General features: G+C 45.3%; 3 protein-coding genes and 1 long non-coding RNA gene across 5 annotated transcripts; 3 read left to right on the top strand and 1 right to left on the bottom strand.

Moving 5' to 3' along the window:
- The first annotated feature begins 4,196 nt into the window (after positions 1 to 4,196).
- LOC112877903 lies at positions 4,197 to 6,165 on the top strand. The gene is made up of 3 exons (XR_003225594.1): positions 4,197 to 4,740; positions 5,042 to 5,157; positions 5,242 to 6,165. It is a non-coding gene; the product is annotated as an uncharacterized LOC112877903 (long non-coding RNA).
- Positions 6,166 to 7,760: 1,595 nt separating this feature from the next.
- LOC112877902 (40S ribosomal protein S19) lies at positions 7,761 to 9,741 on the top strand. The gene is made up of 4 exons (XM_025942276.1): positions 7,761 to 7,956; positions 9,001 to 9,091; positions 9,182 to 9,365; positions 9,450 to 9,741. The coding sequence occupies exons 1-4, from the start codon at positions 7,867 to 7,869 to the stop codon at positions 9,520 to 9,522; spliced, it is 438 nt and encodes a 145-aa protein (XP_025798061.1). The 5' UTR covers positions 7,761 to 7,866; the 3' UTR covers positions 9,523 to 9,741.
- A 2,515-nt stretch (positions 9,742 to 12,256) lies between these two features.
- Positions 12,257 to 16,219, top strand: LOC112876246 (WAT1-related protein At4g08290-like). Its single transcript, XM_025940313.1, has 6 exons — positions 12,257 to 12,771; positions 12,880 to 12,942; positions 13,048 to 13,402; positions 13,577 to 13,735; positions 13,858 to 14,009; positions 14,147 to 16,219. The coding sequence occupies exons 1-6, from the start codon at positions 12,557 to 12,559 to the stop codon at positions 14,325 to 14,327; spliced, it is 1,125 nt and encodes a 374-aa protein (XP_025796098.1). The 5' UTR covers positions 12,257 to 12,556; the 3' UTR covers positions 14,328 to 16,219.
- Positions 16,220 to 21,953: 5,734 nt separating this feature from the next.
- On the bottom strand, positions 21,954 to 24,090 carry LOC112873557 (UDP-glucose flavonoid 3-O-glucosyltransferase 7-like). Of its 2 annotated transcripts, none has more exons than XM_025936554.1 (2): positions 22,504 to 24,090; positions 21,954 to 22,281 (listed from the first exon to the last, which is right to left on the bottom strand). In XM_025936554.1, exon 1 carries the CDS (start codon positions 24,084 to 24,086, stop codon positions 22,512 to 22,514), a length of 1,575 nt encoding a protein of 524 aa, XP_025792339.1. In that variant the 5' UTR covers positions 24,087 to 24,090; the 3' UTR covers positions 21,954 to 22,281; positions 22,504 to 22,511. The 2 variants fall into 2 exon arrangements, with proteins under 2 accessions (XP_025792339.1, XP_025792338.1); XM_025936553.1 differs by having other exon boundaries at positions 21,957 to 22,304; positions 22,504 to 24,089.
- Positions 24,091 to 25,001: the final 911 nt, after the last annotated feature.

Raw genomic sequence — 25,001 nt, 5'->3', positions numbered from 1 at the left:
TGCGATTTTTACTCCAGCATAGGTCTCTGCTCTATATATCTAGCAGATTCGTTTTCCCCCTTCAATCAAACCACTGCGAACCCAGCGAATCGATTTCTGCGGCGATTCTTCAGGCGCTCGCGGACTGCTGCAGCAGATAGACTTCTGACGGCAAGAGCGAATCGATTGCTGCGGCTGTTCTTTGGCAGCTGGCGGACGGCAGAAGACAGACCTCTGACGGCAGGCAAGTGCCCCATCCTCCTATTCCAAGGTACGTAGTTGTTCCACGGTATTAGGTTACGCTAAAATTTAGAACTGTCACATTAAATTACTAATTAGAAGTATTAAATATAAATTAATAATAAAACTAATTATATAACTTCTACTAATTCACGAGATAAATCTATTAAACTTAATTAATCTATCATTAGACCGATTCATGCAAATTTCTAGATAGGAATTCTAGATAGGAATGTTAGTTAAATTGTTAATTTTCTGGCAAAGGAACTAGCGCTCAGCTCAGCAGGGTGGCTTCTAGTTTTAGAAAATATGATTCCGGTGCTAAACCGTAAGAAGCAGAGTGGCTTGAATAGCTTTGCTCAAATTTAGAAGGTGTTCTTCGTAGATTTATTGTTACAGAAATTGTATAATTAAATTCAAATGCATTTAGATTTTTTAGCTGTAGAGTGTTCAAGGCTGGAATTTTCCTGATTCTAAAGTAATTATATTATTTTTATTTTTAAATATAGGATCTCATTTTATATTCCGCACGAGGGACTTAGAAACTTTGGTACGGCCCTACGTGTGTCCGCGCGGTTACCGTTGGGATCGTCGGAGATGCCTCCGCCGGGCCATTGCTGTTCCGATGTCGTCGCGGCCGGCCATTGCTGCTGTACATGTATAGGACGTGGAATGGAGTGTGCATGGACCGGAAGACTACATCAGGTACAAGATAGCAGGGGAAGCCTCATCCGGCCGGCCGGAGCAGCATGTACACACCTTACTATTATCCCTGTACAGAAATTGCTTCCTAGTTAGGTATAGCACCCAGTTTCTGAAACTAGGAGGTTCACTAGGCCTTTGTATACAAGAGCTAATTTGCTTTATATAAACTACTCTCTTTATGCCAAACAGACTTTCTCCGACAGATTCGAGCGGTGACTTGTAAATTGTCTTCCATTTACCTGTGCCACCACAGGTGGGTCCAATTTTATTTGCATGCAACCAACAAATTAAACATACAAAATGTCCGAAACAACATTATTTTATGGAAAAAGTCCATTTTACTTCTCTCACCAATTCAATTTGTCCGCTTAACTCTGAGTAAAATTTAGGTTCAATTTACTCCCCCAACAATTCTAATTAGTCCAATCTACTCTCTAATAATATTTTTTTTATTTCTCCACGTATAAATTGAGTTTTAAGTTTAAATTTTATGAGTGGATAGAGAATATGATGCTCTATGTTAAAAAAATATATTAAGAATTTTTCATGGTTATTTTCATAAGTTGGAAATATTTAACATGAAATTTATTGCAGATATACAATTCTACATGAAAAATATTCATGAAAAAATTATAATATATTTTTCTAGCATAGGGCATCATATTATAAGTTACATTGCAAAAATTTTAAATTAAAATTCCACTTGTAGCGGAGAAATAAAAAAGAGAAATTTCAGTAGGGATAGATTGGACCGATTGGAATAGTTTGGGGAAGTAAATTGAGCTTAAATTTTGTTCAGAGGATTAAGCGGATAAAATAAATTGTTGAGGGGAGTAAAATAAACTTTTTTCTTATTTCATCGCTATCACCGTGCCAAATGTATTTGCATTGCTTTGCATGCATGCAACCAAACTAGACCTGCATGGTAGCATGCAGATACGGATCGAATAGACGGGAGGGTATTTTTGATACATCATAGCTTCAACTCCTCAACATTTTGAGAACTCTTAAGGGCATGAGCAACCCATTTTTACGAATAAGTAAGTAAGATGGGCCCTAATAGAACCAAGTATTTTTTGTTTATCAACTTCACAATGTGCAACTTCACAATGTGCACGGGAAAAAGCAGGTAATAAGATGGACCCGTAGCAGTAAAAAGCGTGGGAGGAGAGGGGAGACAAAAGAGCAGAGCAGAGAGAAGCAATGCTTTTTTATTTCTTGCTGCTGGATAGTAAGCTTATTGTCTGCTATTTGTTACTTACCGGTTCCACAATGGTTACTACTGGACAAGAAGATAACATTTATTGCTTACTACCTGCTTTTCTGCCCCATTTATATATAGCTAGTATTATTGTTCAAAATTTGCCTCAGAATATAACTCTTTAGGGCAGCCACAATGGGCCTCAGAATATAACTCAGAATATATATATATATATATATTAGGATGGACGGACGAGAACTCCACATCCTAGTGTGCATATCGCTATATCTCACTTTACCCTTTCAGGTTTGCAAATTATATTTAGTCAATTCTATTATCGATAGCAAGGACGGTTTTAGCACAAGTTTTGATTTTCCTTTAGCCAGAATTCTATAAGATAGTAAATATCCATTTTTTTCATGTTATATATAGATTATATATTGCTTCACTTTTTGATCTTCCAGTATCCGATATTGACAATTAATTTGTTTTTAACCATATATATATATATACACACTTCCTCTTACCACAAATAAGAGTCCATCTACTAGGTTTACCGCAGGCTAAACCTTGTTTAACTTTGACCATTGATGTCTAAAATTTTATATACTCACAACACTAGATTGACAGTACTAGATTCATTATGACAAGTATTTTCATTTGAGATTATATTTTTAATAGCTATTACTAGCCAGGGACCAGGGTATAGTATAACAAAATGACTTACGACGATCCAGCCGGACTTATATTTGTGGTCAGAGGAAAGTACGTGAAAAGATATTCGCATCATATTTGTTTTGATGGTATACGTCCATACATATTCTAAAAATCCGTTAATAAATTTAAAAAGTGGTAAATACACTGCTACAAGCAAGGCACATACCTCTAAGTACAAGGCAAGGTAGTGTGACGAACTATAGCCAGCCTGCCCACTCCTGCACTGTGCATTAAAGATAGTCTCAATATATAATTTTATAGTACAGTTATTAAGACTGAGAATTAAATAACTGCACTATCTAACTGAGTTTCATAGGGATGAAGCTCCTCTCACATTCTATAAAACTCCTCCTTCTCTCTCCTCACCATGGCAGCAAAATTGATGATATGGCACAGAATTTAATACTATAAAACTCTCCATAAAACTCCTACTGAGACTGGCCTAAGTATTAACGCAATGTACAAGAGCAATTCCAACCCATAGTATCTATAGATAGTGTCTATATTGCCATATCATCAAGATACCACCTTTAGAAACTACACTCTACAGCCTCTGATGTCTTAGTGTGGATTCCTATTAAACTCACTCTCTTTTCTCTACCAATCATATTTCTCCATTTATTATGAAGACACCACCTTACTTCCAAAGCACAACCTGTAGTGTCTAGCGTATTGGTTTACGTGTTGATACTGGATCTTGTATGAGATTTATTTTCTTCCTCTGCACTCTCTTTCTTATTTATTATGGTGCTACATAAATTCTATGCGGCGATATAATTAATACTATAAAAACCATTGTACGTGGAGGTTAGAGATATCCTAAATGCTCGGGCCCGAGTAGGCGGCACATTTCTGTATGTTATTCTCCACGCCTCGGCGGAAGGGGAATGCATCCACGTCGTTTAAAATGATTCAGACTGTCCGATCAAAGTTGTACGCTGGAGATTCAACATTCTTTTCACATGCACTCTCTGCTTTCCGAACTCCTTGTTGACACTCTGTTCAGCTTAGTTTCCCATAACTTTGTTGCCCACCGGTCTACCTGTTCATTTCTACATATTTCCCCCACGCCTCGGTGGAAGGGCAATACATCCACGTCGTTTAAAAATGCCCGATCAAAGTTGTACGCTGGAGATTCAATATTCTTTTCATGTTAAGTACAGCATGCACTCGCTGCTTTCCGAACTCCTTGTTCGCACTCTTCAGCTCAGTTTCTCGTGATTTTGTTGCCCACCGGTCTACCTGTTCATACAGACATCTGCCCACCTCATTGTCCATACACAGACATTTACCCACGCGTTGTTTCCGCGAAACTTGTTGCCCCCACCTCACTTCAGGGAGGCGAGCCCCTCTCTCCGCCTCCTGATAAAAAAAAAATCGTGTTGTGCTCCGCTCGGGTGTCGCCCAGTCACTGCTCCGCGTCTGAGTTGTCGCCGTGGCCTCCCCCCCACAGTCACACCGTTGTGCCGTCCCTTCTAGCGCAAGGTAGGAACGAGGGAGCAGGCGGTGGCGGCGACGGAGCAGCGCAGGCCCGCGCGTAGGAAGAGGTAGCCGAGCGCAGTCCTACGCGCTCCGCCGGCGCTCGCGCACAGGCAGCAACGACGGTGGCACCGCGGAGTCCCATAAGGTGTTGCAGCTCCCCAGCTCCTCTCCGACCGAGCGTCGTGGCTCCTCCCTATCTCCTCTCCGACGAGCACGCCCCGTCCTCGGCCAAGGCGGACAAGCAGGTGGTGCAGACTGCTGATGCTATGGCCCTATGCACGACAGCATGCCTGGCGTGGCCTTTGGTCGAGCTCCGCGCCGCCCGCGGAGCTCGCTTCCGACCTCCCCAGCGGCTGCGAGGTCGGCCGTGGAGCTTGCTCCTGATGGCTGCGGAGCTCCTCCCCGCCCTCTCTCTCGTATGTCCTGCTACTGCTTTCTCTTCCCCTTGTCTCTGTACCTTCTAGTACGCGCAAAGGTTTGATTTTTTTCCTCGAGGAGGCAGAGTCTGTGGAGGAGTGGTGGTGGGAGGCATGAGATCTTGTAGGGTGTAAATAGGTGACGTGCAGGTGCATCTCCAATTCTATTTATACTACTTCTATTTAGTTTAAATATTTGTACTACTTGATTCTATTTTTTAAAAAAATAGTATAAATATTTGAAATAAAAAGTTGGAGGTACATCAGTTTATACCCCTAACATCTTGATCTGTTCTTGGAGGTGAGAGAGGAGCCGGAGTCTATGGAGGAGTGGTGGCGGGAGGCAGGAGATGAGTACTACGAGCTGGCTCCCCTCCAGCAGCGAGCGCTTCGCACCCAACAAGCTCAGGGAAGGAGGTAGATTTCATGCGCTCTTTCTCACTTTTTTTTCCTGCTTAAATTTGGCAGCTAGAGTTGATGCCCGCATGGACGGCGCGTCAGGGTCAGCTTCGTCGAGCGCGGGCGTGGATGAGCGCCCCAAGGAGGACGGAAACAGGGGCAGCTGGTGGCGCCTACGGGGCGCCCGCGGGCGCACCGCGAGGGAAAAAGGAGCAGAACTGGCTGAAGTGACTGTCCATACTCTCGTAGTCTCCTAGAATGCATGCTCGCTCATCCACCGGTCGCCCGGTCCTCACAGGCAGTAAGTGCAACTGAAGAAGGGACTGTCCATTGTTGATCACTCCATGTGAGTTTTGCGGCAGGTACGGTCGCAAGAGAGCATTCTCCTTGATCCTATTCCTTTCACAACTGGAACGGTTGTAAAATAACTGGTCTCGGAGTTCACAAGGGTCCGGTTGCTTGTGGCTTCTTACCAGTGGCGTAGCTCGCCCAACATTTTAGGTGGGGCAGAGGAAACTGAAAAAACAGAGCCAACACTCAAACTTGCTCTTGTTCTTGCTCCCCGTCAATAGCTGCTACCGGAGCTGGCGTTGCCGCTCCACGTCCTTGGCCGTGCCAAGCCCAACTGCCCAAGCAGGAGCATCATGCTGCCGCCGGCGCCCCCTTTGAGCCTTGCTCTTCCACCTCCTCCTCCATGAATTGAACGCAGGTTCGTCGCTCAGCCAAGATCGGCGAACGGCGCCGCGGTTGGCAGCCGGAGCAGCCGCGCAGCCGCATGCCACGGCTGCGGCTAGGGTTTGGCGGCGTCGCCCGTCGGGGTCGGCCTGACGGGAGGCTGGGGTGGCGTTCGATTCGACTGGAGTCTGAAGCAGCGAGCGGTGGGTCAAAAACGAATAATGGATTTGATGCTGCGGTGTGCCAAAAATTGATTGGGCCATCTATTTGGACCCGAGAACGCACCCACTTGCAGCCCAAAACGAACTCATCTTCCTCCTGCAGTCCTCCAGCCATGAGACTGGTCTATTCGCCGCCTCCGACATCCAGTTTGCCGTTCCTCCGCCGGTAGCTGGGGCGGGCAGCTTCCCCACCCTGCGGTACGGGGAGCTACGCCTCTGGCTCTTACCAAAACTCTAAACTTAGTTCGGAGTATATATGCCAGGAAAGTCTTTATCGTAAATCATCAAAATTTAGTGAATAAAGATTACTCTCTCATACTGTATCTTCTACTTTAATTTTTTCTTGTACTTGTCATGAGAGGTGTGAGAGGGAGAAGACCCAGCTGCTGACGACGTACTTCACAACAGGAACGTGGAGACAGGAAGGGTCTCATCTCTAAATTTTTTGGAGTATCTCTAGTATGCGCTTGCCTCATTGTCGGGAGGCCTTAAACTATGAGCAGCTGGCTGCATGCATGGGATCTCAAGTCTTAACATGCTAGCGTGACGACAAGGATATATCTACAGCTAGGGTTTTGTTGTACGGGCCTCCTCCATGGTTGCAAAGTATCATGCATTAAATGTTTAGCGTGAAGTTTTGGTGAATATGTTATCTTCGTCTAAACTAAGCATGAGAATTCTTACCAAAATGAGGGTCAAAAACTAAAAGTATAAAACTATTCTACCCTTCCTAAGAAAAGAAAGCAAAATATTGGTTGACAAAATGAAAGGATAAGCAGAAGGTCAAAATCCAAAAGATGTTCCAAGATGAAAATTTTCCTCCCACAACAATAAAAACTCATTTTCAAAAAGGGCAAGATAACAGTACACTCGAACAACTTTTACAAATAAAGCAAGGAGAGTTCAGATGAAGATTCCCAAGAAAATATAATTATAAAGTTTAAAGAATTGTAATGTGGTGCAGATGTTCAATACTATGAAACAGTTGAGGTTACCACACCCTTATGTTCCACCAACCCTACTATAGTTTCTTTTGCCAAACTCATCTCGCCCACTTATTGACTGGAAGTTCTTGGTTCGAACCAGCCTCCTTGAAAAATCAAGTAGGGGTAAACTGTCTAGACTCTTGAAAATCCCCTTACCAAAACCACCTCTAGTTATGGGAGCTTTCAACACCCTCGGTGCATCTTGCAAACTTGTTTCATACCTCAATGATGTCACACCGCTAGCTGCAGACCTCAAAGTCCCTTGACGCTCAACACCAACTGCTTCTACCAGATCCTCCGCCCTCTCGATCATCTTCTCCCAAAGCAGGGCTTGCCCCTCGCCACTTCCCAAAGTTGATTTGACCCTTGAACTATCAGGGCTATCCGATTTACCTCCCTCGTTGCAGATGTTGTTCCACGTAGGACGTGCTGAGCTGGCATAACGTCGAACAAAACTGCTACGGAAACTGTTGAGAGGGGAAAATCGGACGGTTCGAAAAATCCGGTATTTTAAATCAGGAAATCGGTCAAAATGGGCCCTTTCCTTGTGCATACGTGCCTAACGATTACAGCTAGACGCGGGGACGCCCACTCTTCTCGGCCCAACTCGGCCGCGCACACCGTGCTCAGCCGGCCCATACCATTCCCCAACCCTAAACCCACCTGCTCACGCCGACGCAACCGTCCGATCCCCATCTGACGCCCCAGACCCGAACCCATCTCCTATATATTTGCGCTCCGACACCCACGCCGCCCGCGACAAAACCCTAGCCCCGAGCAGCCGCAGCGGCCACCACTTCACGTCCCCTGTATCCCTCTCGTCACCTGGTGGCGGCGGCGGCAGGATGGCGGCTTCGACGGCGAGGACGGTGAAGGATGTCAACCCGCACGAGTTCGTCAAGGCCTACTCCGCCCACCTCAAGCGCTCCGGCAAGGTACCGCCCCGCCTGACTCGCCTTTCCCTCCCGATCTGACGCTGCAGTCCGTAGAGTGGTCGCGCCCCGCGGTTCTGGAGCTGATCCTTTGCTGGCACCCGCGCAGCAGCTTGCCGTGGGCCGCGCCCTCCGTTGGCGCTCGAGGCCACATCTTGTCCCAGGCTGCACCTAGCTCCGGATCCCGCCGCTGCAGCACGGGTTCGGCCGCGCACGGCATCATCTCTCCCCTGGCCGCGCCGATGGCGGACGTCATCCGGCGCCTAGCCTCTGATTTTGGGAAAAAAGTGTTCTTCACAGATTTGCTTGATTAGATGTAGGGATAACTTGTTTGGGGTTGTTAGGGTTTGGAGTAAGAAATGAACTGAATCATTAGTTGTACTACCGGACGGGTAGCACTAGTATCTTCAGTTGTTTATCTTTACGAACTAAGTACACGCACAAGTCGGTTGGCTCTGCGGAAATGCTGCTCTCCTTGGGTCTTTTCGACCAATGGGGAAGGTAGTTACTTGGTTCATGCTTATGTACTAGATTGTAAAAGTTTAGCCTGATTGTAAAGGGGATCAAATGATGCATCTGTGGGATATAGGCGATTTTAAGAATTCCAAAAGTTCCTTGAGCTTCAGGCCCCATATGAGGTGTGATCTATTTTATTTCTTTTCATATTAGATAGTCTTGAGTGAACCTTGGCACTGTTCAATAGGTTGTTTTCTGAATCCATATCCTTTGGATTTCAGACAATTGATTGGTTAAAAATATTTCAATGAGCTCCCTTCCAAATATACTTGAAGTGATAGTTCATTCTGTTTGTGTGTATTAAACATTTCTTGTGTGAATCGTGCTCATTTTTCTCAAGGGTAACTACATCCAAGATTTCTCTATGTTTGGTTGCCTTTTAATTCAGAATTGTAGTTACAGTTTGTCGCTTTAATAAACAAAGATTATGTTTTCTTCTCATTTGCATTAGTTTCCTTCCATGGATAATGACTATATCCCTGTGTTGCTATGTGGTATAACTTATAACTACATTGCTTTACTTTCTGTTAGATGGAGCTCCCTGAGTGGGTTGACATTGTGAAGACTGCGAGGTTCAAGGAGCTCCCTCCTTATGACCCTGACTGGTACTACACCAGGGCTGGTGAGGAATCTTGTTCTTCTCCAATATCATGTATGAACTTAAATATCCAGATTTTGCCCATCAATCTGATTTCCAATTTTGTCCCTGCAGCCTCGATTGCAAGGAAGATCTACCTGAGGCAAGGCATTGGTGTTGGTGGATTCCAGAAGATCTATGGTGGCCGCCAGAGGAATGGCTCCCGCCCACCACACTTCTGCAAGAGCAGTGGTGCCATTTCACGTAACATCCTGCAGCAGTTGCAGAAGATGGGCATCATTGATGTTGATCCCAAGGGGTAATCCAACTGTCAACTGCCTTTGTCTCGCTTGATAACTCTTTGTGGTTGTGAGAAGTTTGCTTACAGTCTGTTTTGGTGCAGTGGGCGGCTCATCACCTCTCAGGGGAGGCGTGATCTGGACCAAGTGGCTGGAAGAGTTGCTGTCGAGGCTTGAGCATCTATGTCTTCTGTTTTGATGATGTCCGTGTTTGATGGTTGAGATGGCTACACTCCATTTGCAGTTTTGAACTAGGACTTGCCCTGCCTTGCTGGTTCAGAGAATTTAAGATTTAATGCATCTAGTTATGGAACCGCACTATGTTTACTTAAGTACCTAATGCAGTATTGGAACTCATTCTGGAATGAAAGAAAGGAATTGTGTTTGTGTTGTGCATGAGCTGGTCTCACGAACCGCTTTCCTTTCACTAAAGATCTCGTGCCACTTGTTGTCAGATGAGATGGATATGCTATGCCGTGTTACCAAGCTTTGCTCGTGGGGTTTCAGGTTATGAATGCAGAAGTCTTATGTCTGCAGTTGTCGTTTTGATGGTTTCTCGTCATGAACGAAAGCGCCAAAGTAACTTCCGAATTCTAAATCACATCTGTGTTGCCATTGCACTTTGATCGTCGAATTGTGTTTGTCTCGCGTGCATTCTGTTGCGATGGTTGAAACCAGCGTCCAACTTGGACTGGCTGGCCCCTGGTCTCCATCCCCAAAACTGAAACTACCAAATACCTTGGAGTCGAACTGTTGAAAGATGACATAATTTGGCGTTTGGGGACGGCTCCTCAGTTAATATCTGGGGGACATGGTTACCAAGAGGATCTACGAGATGCCTACTACAGGAGTGCCTCGCTCCTGACACGTTCTGGCCAGCTTGACAGTATGATTGGGAGCGAGTTTGTGGTATAAAATTTGGCAACTGCTATATGCTAGATTTTGACTTTTGGTACGATAAAGTTAAATGGTTAAGGCATACGTGCCAATCTAAAATAACATATAAATTGCTCAGCTAAATACCCTAATGTGCCCACAGATCTTAGCTCCAAGAAATATTACCATTTTTTTGACTGGGAAGTAAGCAAAATACACTCTAGGTTCTCCTCCAGTTCCAGGACACCAGTAGGATAAACTGAGCAGACGAATGAGGGAAGATAGTAAATGCCATAATTTACTGTTTTGCTCTGATTAATCAGTTAGATGAAAGGTGAGCTAAAATTAGCCATGAAGGTGAATATATATCTGATGTGATTGTGAGTGCTGAACCGCGGCCAAAGTCAGTCTTTATGTATGGTTGTAGTTGTACAAGAATGGGATACTGTGACCTTAGTCAGCATAATGGATGGGGCATCCAATTGCTGAAACATATGACGCAACGGTGAGATGATGCCGGATGCAGAGCTTCAGCACACAAATGATGAAACCATGAACTTTGGCTCATGACTGAGATCTAAGTTCAGAGAACACTTGATGCATCAGGAGCAAAGGTACATAGTAAAGCAGCGACATCTGTTCTGGCATAATTCATTCTTGTTTTTTTTGAAGAATAGCAGGAGCTCTGCTTGTCATTTAAGAGGGAAGCAAAGAAGTCCGACCCTTGCAAATTCGTTCGAGAACTATTTCCACATAATTCTTTTAGCAGTTTGTAGGTTCTGAATGGCCAGAGCAAACTGCTTTGAATGCATCGAAACTGATAGGCACAGACGAGTTGCTGTGTTTTCGAGAACTATCTGAACAAAAGAAAAGCCAGTTCTGATGTCACTGTATCTGTATCCGAAGCAGCAATAACGTTGACTGAAGAGATGAGTTAACATCTGGATGCCACATTTTCCAAGCAGCTGGATCCTGGATCTAAAAAGTTAAACTATTTGACTTGTAATTTGAGATGAAAAATTTCTCATGATCCAGCTGCATGTGCTCCCTTTTAGAACCGACTTTAACAGTTTGGGGGGCAGTGGATTGACCTCATCCGTTCAATTCTCTCGATCCCATGCGCACTAAACAAAAATGCATTTAAAATGTCCACCAGTAATTTCCAATTTGCAACCACCAGTGCCCTCCGATGAAGCGTGCAGTGGAATCCCGTATTCCTGATGTAAATCCACTGAAGGATATGTAGAGCAAAACCATCGGCAAAAGAGGCGAGCACAGACCATTTTTTTTGACTGTGAGTCGCACTGACTGACTATATAGAGAATTCTACCGCACTTCATTTTATCTAATAATTCTTTTATTTCGAAAAAAAATATCAACTAATTCAGGACTTTGGAAATGATACCTGTGGGATTTTCCATGGAAAATACTTGTTGCATTTTTTGAAAGCCATGCTAAAATATGCCTTGGAGACTGCCGATGTCCTGAACAAGTAAACAAGATTTCAGCTGTTCAGAGTGCAGTCAGGGGCAGTTTTTCAGGGAAAGAATGGTGCAATGCCAAAACAGAAAGAAAAAACAGAGAGTTTCGAAGGTTGAGGAACACATCATTCCGATCATCCGAGAGTACATTTCACTCATAAAAATAAAGCGATATATCTTTCGAGACACAGGCATCTGAGTATCTGACATTCTGACTAATGCGTCCGCACGCTTCGGTCTTCTGTATGGCCAGTAACCTTACCTGTTCTTGTAATGGAAAGAAAGGGAGGAAACAAACTTCCCCGAAAGGAAGATGCCAACCATCGGTGGCACCATGGATGAATCCAACGAAAGAATAAAGCAATCAGCGGCCACAAGTAAAAGAGCATTACGCATTAGGGAGCATACCGGAAAAGGGGATTGATAAGTGGATGCTCCATTTGTAACTCTACGTGCTGAAGAATAATAGTGGTAAAAGACAACTGTCTCATGCCTATAAAGCTTCTGCTTTCTGGCCATGGTAGCTAGTGTCTTGTCTTTACGGTTCGGTTTCTGAAAAAACTAGTTCTTTTCTAGCCTTGTCAAGGAGCTGAAAGAGAAGAGCGTACCTAATTGTGTGAAAGATTTCCATGTGCTGCTGCCGTTGGCTTTGGCTGTCGCCATGAGAGTTCAGGCAGCCACCACCGTACATATACACATACCAGAGGCTATCACAGTGGAAGCCACCGTACTGATTGCCGCAACCCTGCCTATATAACAGTAGGGCCATCTGATCTTGGCATCACTGATCCATCTCTGAACTTCTGGAGACACACACATCTTCAGCACATCACACTAGCCAGCAGTAAGAAATCATGGCGCCTCCGAGCCCTGCAGGGATGATGCGTCGGCCTGCGTGGATGAGGTACACGCCTCACGCTCTGATGGTCCTGGCGCAGCTGTTCTTCACGCTCCTCTACTTCATCACCGAGGCTGCGTTCAACCGGGGGCTCAACCCCTACGTCTACGTCACCTACCGCCACCTCCTTGTGGCCTGCGTCCTGTGTCCGTTCGCCTACTTCTACGAGAAGTAATCAGAACACGTCCTCATTTGTTAAGCTCAACGATACACATGGCCTGAAGTCTGAACCTAGCCTGCTCATTGTTCTGTCCTCTTGGTGTCTTGTTTCTTCTGCAGCAAGTTGAGGCCTAAGATGACACTCATGCTGTTTCTGGAGATATTTGTACTGTCACTCCTCGGGTAAGAACATGTCTGTCCCTGCTCTGATCTTCTTTCCAAAAAGAAAGTAGAAAAAACTTGCAAAAACTTTTAGAAAATTGACATGGTCGGCTCTTGGTCCTGCAGGGGGAGCTTAACGCTGAACATGTTCTTCTCGAGCCTGAAGTACACATCTCCGACCTTCGTCACCTCCATGGTGAACGCCGTCGCTTCAATCACCTTCGTCATCGCCATCATCCTCGGGATGGAGATTGTAGACGTCAGGAGCCTGCGAGGACTCGCGAAAATCGCAGGGGCCGTGGTGTCGTTCGCCGGGGTGACCACCATAAGCCTGTACAAAGGAGCGGCGGTGAGGAGCCTCTGGAAGGCGCCTGTTCAGATACAGGGCAGCGGCGTTGCGGTGGCACATGAGAGCTGGGTGAAAGGATCGCTCCTTGCGGTGGCCAGCTGCATATGCTGGTCAGTCTGCTTCATCTTGCAGGTGCTCAGTTAGCCTCTTCCGGCTGCTACAACATTGAGCAAGAACATGCAAAAGATGACCTTTGCTTCGTTCTTCTACTACATAAAAGTTAATTTTTAGTGGAGACAGGAGGAGAAAGAGGAAAATATTTTTTTTATTTAAGATTTTTGTAATTTGGTCCAAACGTGGTGGCAGGCGTCGTCTATAAAGAGGTACCCGGCCAAGCTCTCGCTGACGGCATTAATGTCGATGGTTGGAGGTATGCAGTCGGCGGTTTTCGCGGCGTTTATGCAGCGCAACCTGGACGATTGGCTCATTGGCTTCGGCCTCAAGTTCTGGTGCATCGTGTACACGGTATGTATGTGACTGACAAGTTTTGGATCATCATTTCCAGTGCAAGCTCCCTGACAAAACGGCCGGCCGGCTTCCAATTCCTGTGCTGATGATACATGGTGTCTACGAACTGAGTTCTTCAGGGGATCGCCTGCAATGGCTTGACAGTTGTCATTCAGCTGTGGTGCAACAAGAAGAAGGGCCCCGTCTTTGTTACCATGTTCAACCCCCTCTTGACGGTCATGGTGACCACTCTGGCCTACTTCATCTTCGGTGAAAATCTACACGTCGGGAGGTATGAAATGCATGGCGTTTTACTCTCTCTTGCGCCTGAAGTTTATTTTCCTCTCCTCGATCTCCATGGGCTATAATCTGGCTGGCCATGATCATATATGTCTTTGTGTTCCTGACTTCCTGTTGATACATCCGCAGCGTAATTGGAGGGGTCCTTGTGATCCTGGGGCTTTACATGCTGCTATGGGGCAAGGACAGAGATCAAGAACACAAAGACACCAAAGAGCAGGATTCAGAGTTGGACTGCGAGAAGCAGGCGACGGTAATGAGCGAAGTTTCTGCCGCACGGGACGACAAAGCGCCCAAGATGATGAAGTGATCGAAAGAATTCAGAACTGAAAGCCTAAGCCACGTACAAACTTTTAGTTCAGTTTCTAATGCACAAATTTTTCTCTGATAAATTCTCACCTTCACTATAAAACAAGGCAACGAGTAAAGAAAACATTTGTCAAAACCAGTATCCAGGGGCACGCGAATTCAGTAGCATGTGGCATTACCAGGGAGGACTGGAGGTAGGATGCTCGCAATATTTGCCGGTTGCAGCTCCGATCCAAGAGGGAGGGACACGGTCTGATTGACTCGCGGCAACCAGACATGCAGGGAGCTGAAGGTGACAAGTGCGCATCTCCGGTACTTGCTGGAATTGATCCGAGTAAAAAAATGTGCTGCTACCCTTGACTACTGGGACGTGAGCAGAGAACAGCAAGATAGTGTTGTTTCCGCTAATAAACATAATTAGCGACTAAATAGGATTCTTAGCCTAAACATGATATCAATCACATAATACGAAATTTGGTGGGTAGATCTTATAGCAGCGTTAACAATAGCAGTCATAGGAGCTCTTTAAGTTGACGACGTCCGGGCCGCAGAGAAAATAGACATTGTTATCAGTGTAGATGTAGCAGCGGGGTAGCGACGTTCTTTGAGTCGCCAACAGCACTGCGCTCGAGTACTTGGCCTTCCAAACCCCTCCAACGCCCTTAACGATCAGACTTGAGGTGGCTAGGGTTTAGAAAACATGTATTTAATAATAGCCACGACGTTAAGTATATATAAAGTATATATAGGCACTGTGAGGCTGCGGGCTAACCTCTGTTTGGAATAGATTAATGGGCTTGCTGATCACAGCCTATTAGATTTTCCCTTAATCTCATTTTGGCTGGTTAAATGCCTTAACAGTGAAGATCACTATCTTAACAGAAATATATTTCCAACATTCTCCCACTTCATCGACGGGTTAAAATAATATTGTTCGTATCACACTAATGTTCACCCTCAGTATAACACGGACCAAAAATAATATTGTTCGTATCACACTAATGTTCACCCTCAGTATAACACGGACCAATGCGTCATCAGTAGCATACTGGGGCCCCATTATCCACGGTCTCACTGAAACACCTCGTTAGAACGCTTATTCGTTAGTCGGGAGTTAGTAACGGCCCTAAATTAGGATCTAAAGACTATCCACCAAACCTATATCTGTAACGTGCTGCTTAAATACATTTGGTGATAAGCCCTCAGTGAACGGATCCGCTAACATAGCATTAGTTCTTATATGCTCAATCTTTATGGTTTGATCTTGGTATCTTTCTTTCACAACACGATATTTGAGGTCAATGTATTTGAAAGCACTACTTGATTTGTTGTTACTCGAAAAGAACACTGCGGACTGATTATCGCAGTATAACGTTATTGGTTCCGTAATACTGTCAATTAGCTTAAGGCCCAGAATAAAATTCTTAAGCCACACAGCCTGTTCAGTTGCTTCATAGCATGCCACAAACTCTGCTTGCATTGTCGATACTGCAACTAAACTTTGTTAGGAGCTTTTCCATGATATTGCTCCTCCAGCTAATGTGTAGATATATCTTGATGTAGATTTCCTACTATCCATATAACCAACAAAATTAGCATCAGTATAACCCACAAATTCGAGTTTATCTGGCCTTCTATATGTGATCATGAAGTCTTTGGTACCTTGGCAATAACGTAATGGCATCTTGATACCTACCCAGTGGATCATTCTAGGATTTTTCTGATATCTTCCAAACATTCTAGTAGCAAAAGCTAAGTTTGGACGCGTACGGACCCGTGCATACATCAAGCTTCCGACAGGTAAAGCATAAGGTATATCCTTCATTGCATCTAATTCCGATTGGTTCTTAGGATATTGGGCTTCAGTATTATCGCCCTTTGCTAATGGGACCGTGCTCTATATTAAATCTCTTAAGAATTTTCTCAATATATGCCCTTTGAGACAATCCTAGCATTCCTTTGGTCATATCTCGGTGTATCTCAATGCCCAGAACGTAAGAGGCCTCACTAAGATCTTTCATATCAAAGTTGGACGAAACAAAACCTTTTGTCTCATGCAGCATTCGCTTATCACTGCTCGCTAATAGGATATCATCCACATAAAACACTAGAATTATAAATTTACCACCCTTCATTTTAGTGTAAATACAGTTATTCACATCATTCTTCTTGAACCCGAATTTCTTAATCACTTGATCGAATTTAAGGTTCCATTATCTTGACGCTTGCTTAAGTCTGTAGATAGACTTCTTTAGTGTGCATCCCATTTGTTCCTTGCCCTTCATAACCAAACCTTCGGGTTGTGCCACGAAGATGGTCTCATCCAAGTCACCGCTAAGGAACACAGTTTTGACATCCATGTGATGCAGCTCTAAGTCATAATGAGCCACTAGTGCCATGACGATTCTAAGGGAATCTTTCTTAGACACAGGGGAGAAAGTCTTATTATAATCGACCATTTCCTTTTGTGTAAAATTCTTGGCTACAAACCTCGCTTTGAATCATTTGATGTTCCCTTTGGAATCACGTTTAGTCTGTAGACCCATTTATAGTCTACTGGTTTGACTCCATCAAGAATATCTACTAAATCCCATACATCATTAGAAGTCATGGACTTAAGTTCTTCCTCCATAGCCTCAACCCATTTAGCATAGTTCTCACATGATACTGTTTCCCTGAATGAACGATCCAGGATCATCAACCTTCCCAACATCATATATGTCTTCACTTAAAAATATCTCATAATCTAGGAAAGTTGCTGATTTCCTAGCCCGCTGTGATCTTCTCAAGGGTAAAACAGGTTGAGGTACCTGAACTGGGTTTCAACTTCAACAATAGGCGCAACTTCAACATTAGGCGCCATTTGCTCAACTTGTGGTTTGCTCGCAGGCTTAGGCGCTACTTCAATAAAAGGAAGAGCGCTAGCACTCTGAACAGAAGGCATAATTTGAACAGAAGGTGTACTCTGAATAGAGGAGGTGTTACTGTCTCCTGAATCTCCGAGATGGGAAGCTCAACCTGAATTTCTTCAAAATTTATTTCCCTCCTTGGAAAGCTCCCACTGATTCCTGCATCCTCTAGGAACACAGCCAATCTGGTCTCAACAAACTTAGTGAAGCGATTAGGATAGTAGAAACGGTATCCCTTAAACTTATCAGGGTATCCGATAAAATGGCAGCTCATCGTCTTATAATCTAATTTCTTTTACCGTTGGTTAAATAACTTAGCTTCAGCAGGACAGCCCCACACACGTAAATAATTAAGCGTCTGTTTCTTCCCAAACCATAATTCATAATGTGTCTTTAGAACTAATTTGGTAGGGATCCAATTAAGTATATGCGCGGCTGTTTTTAACGCTTCCATCCACAGTTCCACAGGCAAGGTAGAATAACTAAGCATACTACGTACCATATCCATAAGTGTACGATTACGACGCTCAGTGACTCCATTTTGCTATGGTTCACCTGACATACTGTACTGGGCCTTTATACTATTTTGTTCAATGTAGTTAGCGAATAATCCAGGCATCTAGCCGAATGGAGCATGCATTCCATAATATTAACCACCTCGGTCTGATCTCACAATTTTAATAGTGACGCCATGCTGATTTTCCACTTCAGCTTTGAATATTTTGAATTTATCTAATGGTTTGGACTGATCACGATCGGAGTAAATATAACCATAACGAGAGAAGTCATCAGTGAGAATAATGAACGAGTCAAAACGATCTACAAACTTTATTGGGAACGGACCACAAATATCAATATAAATTATTTATAATAAGCCCAAACTTCGAGTAGCTCTTTTCTTAATAGTCTTAGCGAATTTCCCTTTAATATAGTCAATACATTGTTGATCTAAGTCTGAAAGATCTAATGAATGGAGTATCTCTTCTTTTACGAGACGCTCAATTCTCCCCTCAAAATGTGGCCTAATCAATAGTGCCACAATTTTGAAGAAGTCTCATTATCACGCTTACGCTTATTTGTTGCATCACACACATTCATCATAGAATAATCATTATCAAGAGAGAGCAAATAAAGATCGCCTTGTAAATGACCAAAGCCAACAGAAATATTACGAAACTTAATGTTGCATTTCGAGTTGCCAAATTCACAAATATGTTCTGACTTATCTAATCTCGAAATAGAAATAAGGTTTCTCTTTAAACTAGGAACATAAAGAACATCTTGCAAATGAAGGTGAAAGCCGCCCGGTAACTCCAAGTCGAAGCTCCGAATGCCTTTAACCTTGACTTCATTGCCATCAGCCACTCTTAGACTTTGCTCCCCCTCTCTTATAGTTCGGATTGAACTGAATACCTGCAATGAATTGGAAATGTGCACAGTGGCACCCGAGTCAATCCACCAGGTATCAAGAGAAAAATTCACTAAGAATGATTCATCAATAAATGAAACATAATCAATTTTTGTACCTTTATTCTTCAGCACTTCTTAAATCCTAAGCAGTTCTTCTGCACATGCTTAGGTGACTTGCAGAACCTGCACAACTTCTCATCAGAAGTCTTCTTGTGTGCCACGGACTTGCTCACTTTATGGCTCTTGAACTTCTTCTCATGCTGCTTGCTATTGCCTGATTCAGCCTGATGCTTAGGACCATTGCTGACACTAACACGCTCAAAGCGCTGACTGTCGGTGTTTTATCGTCATGCCCACTGAGGGATACTCCCAAGGTGGTGACTTTGTAGGTAGGGTGTCGCCGAGATCAGGAACTTGAAGGTGCAAGGAATATAAGATTTAGACAGACTCGGGCTGCCGAGAGTGTAATATCCTACGTCATGTGTGGTATGTATTGCCTTAGGTGGTGATCGGGTGATCTCCTATTTGGAGGGGGTCCCTGTCTGCCCTTATATAGTCTGGAGGGACAGGTTTATATGGATGTCCTAGTCGGGTACAAGCTTAGGAGTCCTACCCGAGTAATTTTTGGGTAGTTTCCTATTGTGTCCGACTAGTTTTACTAATGTATAAGTAGTCCTACTACACTACGAGTAGTTATAACAGATGTAGGACGTGGGACACGTCCCATCTCTTATCCTAGGCAAAGTACGCTATGTGCACAATCCCGCACACCGGCTCTGACACTGACTGATCATGTTTACATCATCCTTCATCCTTCCAGCTTTTTGCCTTTCCTCTTTCTCAACACAGTAACTGATGAGCTCAGCCATGCTCCAAGTCGCCTTCTGAGTGTTGTAGCTTATCTTGCAGGAACTATACTGTGAAGGCAGTGAAGTCATAATGAAATGCACCAGAAAACCATCACATATAGCCATATCCACTGTCTTGAGCTTGTTTGCCTTGTCACACGTATTCATAATGTGCTCCCTGATTCCGCTTTGCCTATTATACTGTGAAGTCAGCATCTTCATGATGAGCGTGCTAGCATATGTCTTGGAGGAGCTCTTGAAGTTCTATTCCACCTTGGCAAGATAAGCCTTGGCGGTCAGCTCCTTACCATCCTGGTCTTTATCAGGAATTGCACCAAGGAAGGCTGATGAAATCGTCTACTTAATGATCATATTGACCATCCTGTCACATCTCTTCCACTTTTCAATGGAAGTATGATTAACATTTGCTCCAGTGGGCTCTGCTGGCTTATCTTCACGTAACGCGAGGTCGTACTCGCACACAGCAATGGCCACCTGCACTTGGTTCAACCACTTGGGGTAGTCCGTGCCATTTAGGGGCTCAATGGAACTCAGGTATTTCATCACAGTGTTCACTGGAAATCATGAAAAAAAATAACTCAATTAAATTCACAATTAAGATGCTCATAAAAAGTATGAAATTAACCCTACGATGGTATGATTAAAATGACACTTAAAAATTTCAATTTGCATCATTGATGGGGAAAACAAACGAAATTTATCATAAAACTCATAATTAAAACAAGGATGGTCAGAATTAATTACAAGTGAACTCTAAATAAACTTCCTGATGATTCCATTTAAATAGAGCGCATCTCAATTGCATATGGTGGATATACATAATTTTCAGTGAATATACCATTAAGACATAAATAGAAGTATTTAAATAACTCATGGAAAATATAAACATAATGCTGAAATTTATAAGTGCAACAAAATTTAAATAGGGCTGATAAATACTAAAACAGTAAAAGAAATAATACTTCAAAACATAAACAGTAACGAAAAGGACTTTAAACATTAAATGGCTAAGCTTCGTAAGCAGCCCAAAATTCTAAAACGGCCCGAAACTCCTCCGACGCACAGCCCTGGCTCGGCCCAGCAAGCCGCACAGCAACCGCGCACAGCCCAAGCTTGCGGCGGCTCGTCTCGCGCGTAGGTCAGCTCGGCGCAGCGAGCCGCACAGCAGCCCAGCAACGCAGCCCGCTTTTGCGCGCGGCCGATCAGTGCGCCGTCGGCCCATCTCAACCTGCCCGCCGTTAAACCCTAATCGCGGCACGATCTCGGCTATCCATCACGATCCTAGGGGAAAAAACTGATGACGTCATATAAATAGGTCAAGTACGGTCCGAAAACCCTAATCCGGCCTCACTTTTCCTTTCTCCCTCTCCTGACAGCAGCTCTAAGCCGCCGCCGCCTTATCCTCCAGTGCGCCTGTGCACAGTCCGCTGCCGACCGCCAGCAGCCGCGCCTGCTATTAATTGGCACGTGCCCAGCGCGGTGGGTGCCGTGGCCCCGGATGATGCCGCTGACGCCGTGCGCCACGCACAGTGTGGGGCGCCGGCTGGCCACCGCGGGCGCGTGTGCACGCCCGGCAGCTGCCGCAACGTGCCCTTGCTGCCGCCGCTGGCCCGTGGCCTGCAGCTGCGTGGGGTGCGGGATAACATTCCGTACGAGATAATATTCCGTGTCTTGATGCTCTGGAACCGTCGAAAAATGGCTCCTCAATTTTGCAAATCACAAAGCTACCGCAGGCCCGCCATTGATGGGATTCAAGGGAACCAGTAATCAATTAGATGTTGCAGTCTGTAGATCTGCGGTGGTACCTATCCTTTACTGTAGGTTAGGTCAGGCTAGTGATGCACGTCAGACACACGGTCTTGTTCTGCACGCATAATGATGCAGCTCGCCTGCACGGCTGCACATGTAGCCAGCCAAAGGCCATAGCCTTCAAAAGGAAAATATTATTGGTTAAACTCTTTTTTTGCCCGGCTGAATTATGCTGTGCATGGCACAAGCGCACTTCCGCTCACCAACTGCCCAGGGTCGCCGAGCCCTGGGACCACACCTGCCCAACATTACAGCATGACGCTGGCAAGAATGACAAAATTCAGACGCTTGCAACGCAGTTAGGTTGTGATTGGAAGGCTATTGCAATTAGGTTGTGATTGGTAGGCTGCATAAGGCATAGTGCAGATTTTGATGTTTGGTAGTTTGAATAAATCCGTTAGCCAGCCAGACTCCGGTTGTACAAATAGTGCTGTACATCTTCATAGTGGAAAAAACAAATGAGACTTGTCTCCGGTTACGCAAGCTGCATAGTCTCCGGAAGGCCAAGTTTTGGTTCCAGCCTAACTACAACAGTGCAGTCTAGGGAGCAACGCCGCCATCTAAATAAAATTTTATGCGGGCCAAGACAAGATATGGAGCCAACCAAACAAATTCACAAAATGCTGCATTAAGTCTGGTTTGAACTAGCCTGCATAACTACTAGCCCGGCTAGAAATAGACCAACCTTAATCACACCCTTAGGAACATAGGTAGCGGCACTGCTCTACCGACAATGTCGACAATGTAGTTAAAGGGTATGACATACCTAACTAAAGTTTAGCTACATCATGTTTGAGACGTGCGCACACACATTTTACAACGAACTGTGTATCTTGCTGCAGGACAAGACATTTCTTATTCTTGCATCTTCTTGGAACCATAAGATCATCAGTAACTGATAACATGCGTCTTCCCAGTACGTCTTCTCGTAACCTTGGTTTCCATCCAGATTCTCCAGCTGCCATGCTCCATATTGAGATACTAAACACAAATAAGTCTCCAATAAAATGTTCTGGATATTAGGTTTTGAAAACAACTGCATTTCTAGGTGCACATACGAAATTCTCAGAACACATTTTGTATTTGTCTGCAATTAGGTTTGCAAAAAATATCATTTGGACATGTATTTAAGCATGCTATACCCATATGTACTAGGGAATAGGGATATAGTTGTGCTTACAGTCTTTTTCATGGCGCCGTAGTCCCACCACCAGACGCCCTTGCTGCCATAATGTCATCAAGAAGCTGATGCAGATCGCGGTGAGAGGTGCCGCCTTCCGCCATAGCCGCGCGAGCCTTCGCGGAGAGCTCCGCCACCCTCCTCCTCGCGGCGTCCGCGGCACCTCCGTGCTCCATGAACTTCGCGACGGCTCGCGCGATCGCCTCGCCAGGAACCAGCTCGTGCTCCTCACGTCTCGTGCTGCGCCGCCCGGCGCCCTCCGGCCACAGGCGCTCCCCGATCGATACCACCTGTGTCAGAAACCTCTCGACGATAAACTGCTCGAACGCCATCGGCCATGTGAGGACAGGCACGCCGGCGGCGAACGTCTCCAGCACCGAGTTCCAGCCGCAGTGCGTCACGAAGGCCCCCACCGCCGGGTGCTGAAGGATGTCCCTCTGCGGGGCCCACCCCGTGACGAGCATGCCTCTGCTCCCGACACGCTCCTTCCACCCTGCCGGCGGCTCCCATGTTGGGACCTTGACGACCCACAGGAACGGCACGCCGGAGGATTCCAGCCCGACGGCGAGCTCATTGAGCTGAGCCTCCGACAACTTCGTCAGGCTGCCGAAGCACAGGTACACGACGGAGTGGGCAGGCATTGTGTCCAGCCAATCGAAGCAAGCTGATGACGATTTTTCGACGCCGGTAATGGCTACCGTCGCTGCCGCCACCGGTGGCAGTGAAAGCGGGCCGACAAAGTAGGCGCGCTTCACGAAGCCGCTGTCGATGAAGTTCTCACAGTACTCAGGTTCGAGATCAATGAAAGTGTTGGCGGCAAATCCCAGGCACGCTTTGAGCTCCACCATGAACCGATTTTCCGCGCCATGGTCGAATTCGAACACCTGCGCCTGATTCCTCAAGAAATCTGGCAGCTCGGTGACCGGGAGAGAGATATCGGGACCGGGAAACTGGGGAACGGTCACCGAACCGCCGGCTGCCGGGTCCTTGATTTCAATGGCCGTAAGGCGCCAAAGGGCTAGCGTTGGGAAGATGCCCCCGCTGTTGAAGGCAACACAGGGCACCCCGAGTTCGGCGGCGATACCGGCGTTCCAGATGAAGTGGAGGTCGGTGACGACGGCGTCGGGGGAGCTCGTCCTGATGAGGCTCTCCTGTGCCGGCCGCATCACGGCCTCGTTGGAGGCGGCGGCCACGATCCGCCATGCGTCCTCAGCCTTGACGGTGGACATGTTCTCGACCCCTGGCGGGAGGCCGTCCACGTTCGGGAATGCGTAGGTCGTGACCTTGACCCTGGCGTCGCCGCCATGGCCGCCGCGGGGGATGTGGGATGAGAGGGCCGCCTGCACGACCGGGGCGTTCGCAGGGGTCACGGCGACGGTAGCCTCGACGTCGCCCGGGCTGGCCGCGGCGAGGTGGAAGGCGAAGTCGGTGAAGGGGCGGATGTGGCTGGTGGCGAAGAAGGGTATGAGGAGGATGCGCAGCTTCTTGCTACGCTTAGCAGCTGAAGCCATTGCTGTAATGTGAATGCGATCACTATTGGTTTGAAGGCGAGATAGATGGTGGTGTAGGAGCCATGGCGGCATGGCTTTAAAGACGTTGATGACTGTACTATGGAGAAGCAATGCTATCGACTTACAGTAGCAACTATAAGCATGTCATTAAATTATTCCTCGTGGCATTTTCTTAATACTGATACTGTTTTTTATTTTTGTGCGACTAAAAAGTATCCTTAATCTTATAAGTTTCAACGAGGATCCATATATTGATACTCCTTCTGTTCCTCCTTCTATTCCAAATTGTAAGTTGTTTTTATTATTTTAAATATATATAATTTTTGCTATGTACTTAGATATATGTTATGTATACATAGTAAAAACTATGTGTGTAGATTTGGTAAAATAACCTACAATTTAGAATGAAAAGAGCGTAATATTCAGTGATGGAGCTAGTGAAGGAGACTACCAGCGCCATGCCTCATGGTCATATTTTTCTGTTGATATAGTGTTAGTCTTTGAACTAGCTTAGCTACCACGAAGACTGGATGTGGCTGGTGGCGAAGAAGGGTACGAGGAGGATGCGCAGCTTCTTGCTACGCTAGAAGCTCTGCTACAGCAGCAGATATAATCATATAACCATGGTATTAAATGATAGTGTAGTTGTCGTTTGTCGACGAAGGTTCCTCGTGGCATATGTTGTAAACACTATACTGTTTTTTTTCATTTTGTATTATTAAAAGGTATTCTTAATCTTAAATTTTAAAGTCCTAGGAGCGTCCATAGATTGATACTCCCTTCGTTTCAAAAAGTATGCTATTTGTAACTTTTCTACACATATATTTTTTTATGCATTTAGATATATACTATTTGTACATACGTTGTAAAAATTATGTACCTATTTTTGCTTAAATTGTCTATAATTTAGAACGGAGGAAGTATAATATTAAGCGGTGGAGCAGGGGATTGGCAGCGCCACACCCCCCTTTGGTCATTGTCGGTACA

This window comes from Panicum hallii, chromosome 9 (assembly GCF_002211085.1).
Source record: "Panicum hallii strain FIL2 chromosome 9, PHallii_v3.1, whole genome shotgun sequence".
Classification (NCBI taxonomy): Eukaryota; Viridiplantae; Streptophyta; class Magnoliopsida; order Poales; family Poaceae; genus Panicum; species Panicum hallii.
Note: the sequence above shows the minus strand (reverse complement) of the source record. Positions and strands in the feature narration are given on the sequence as shown.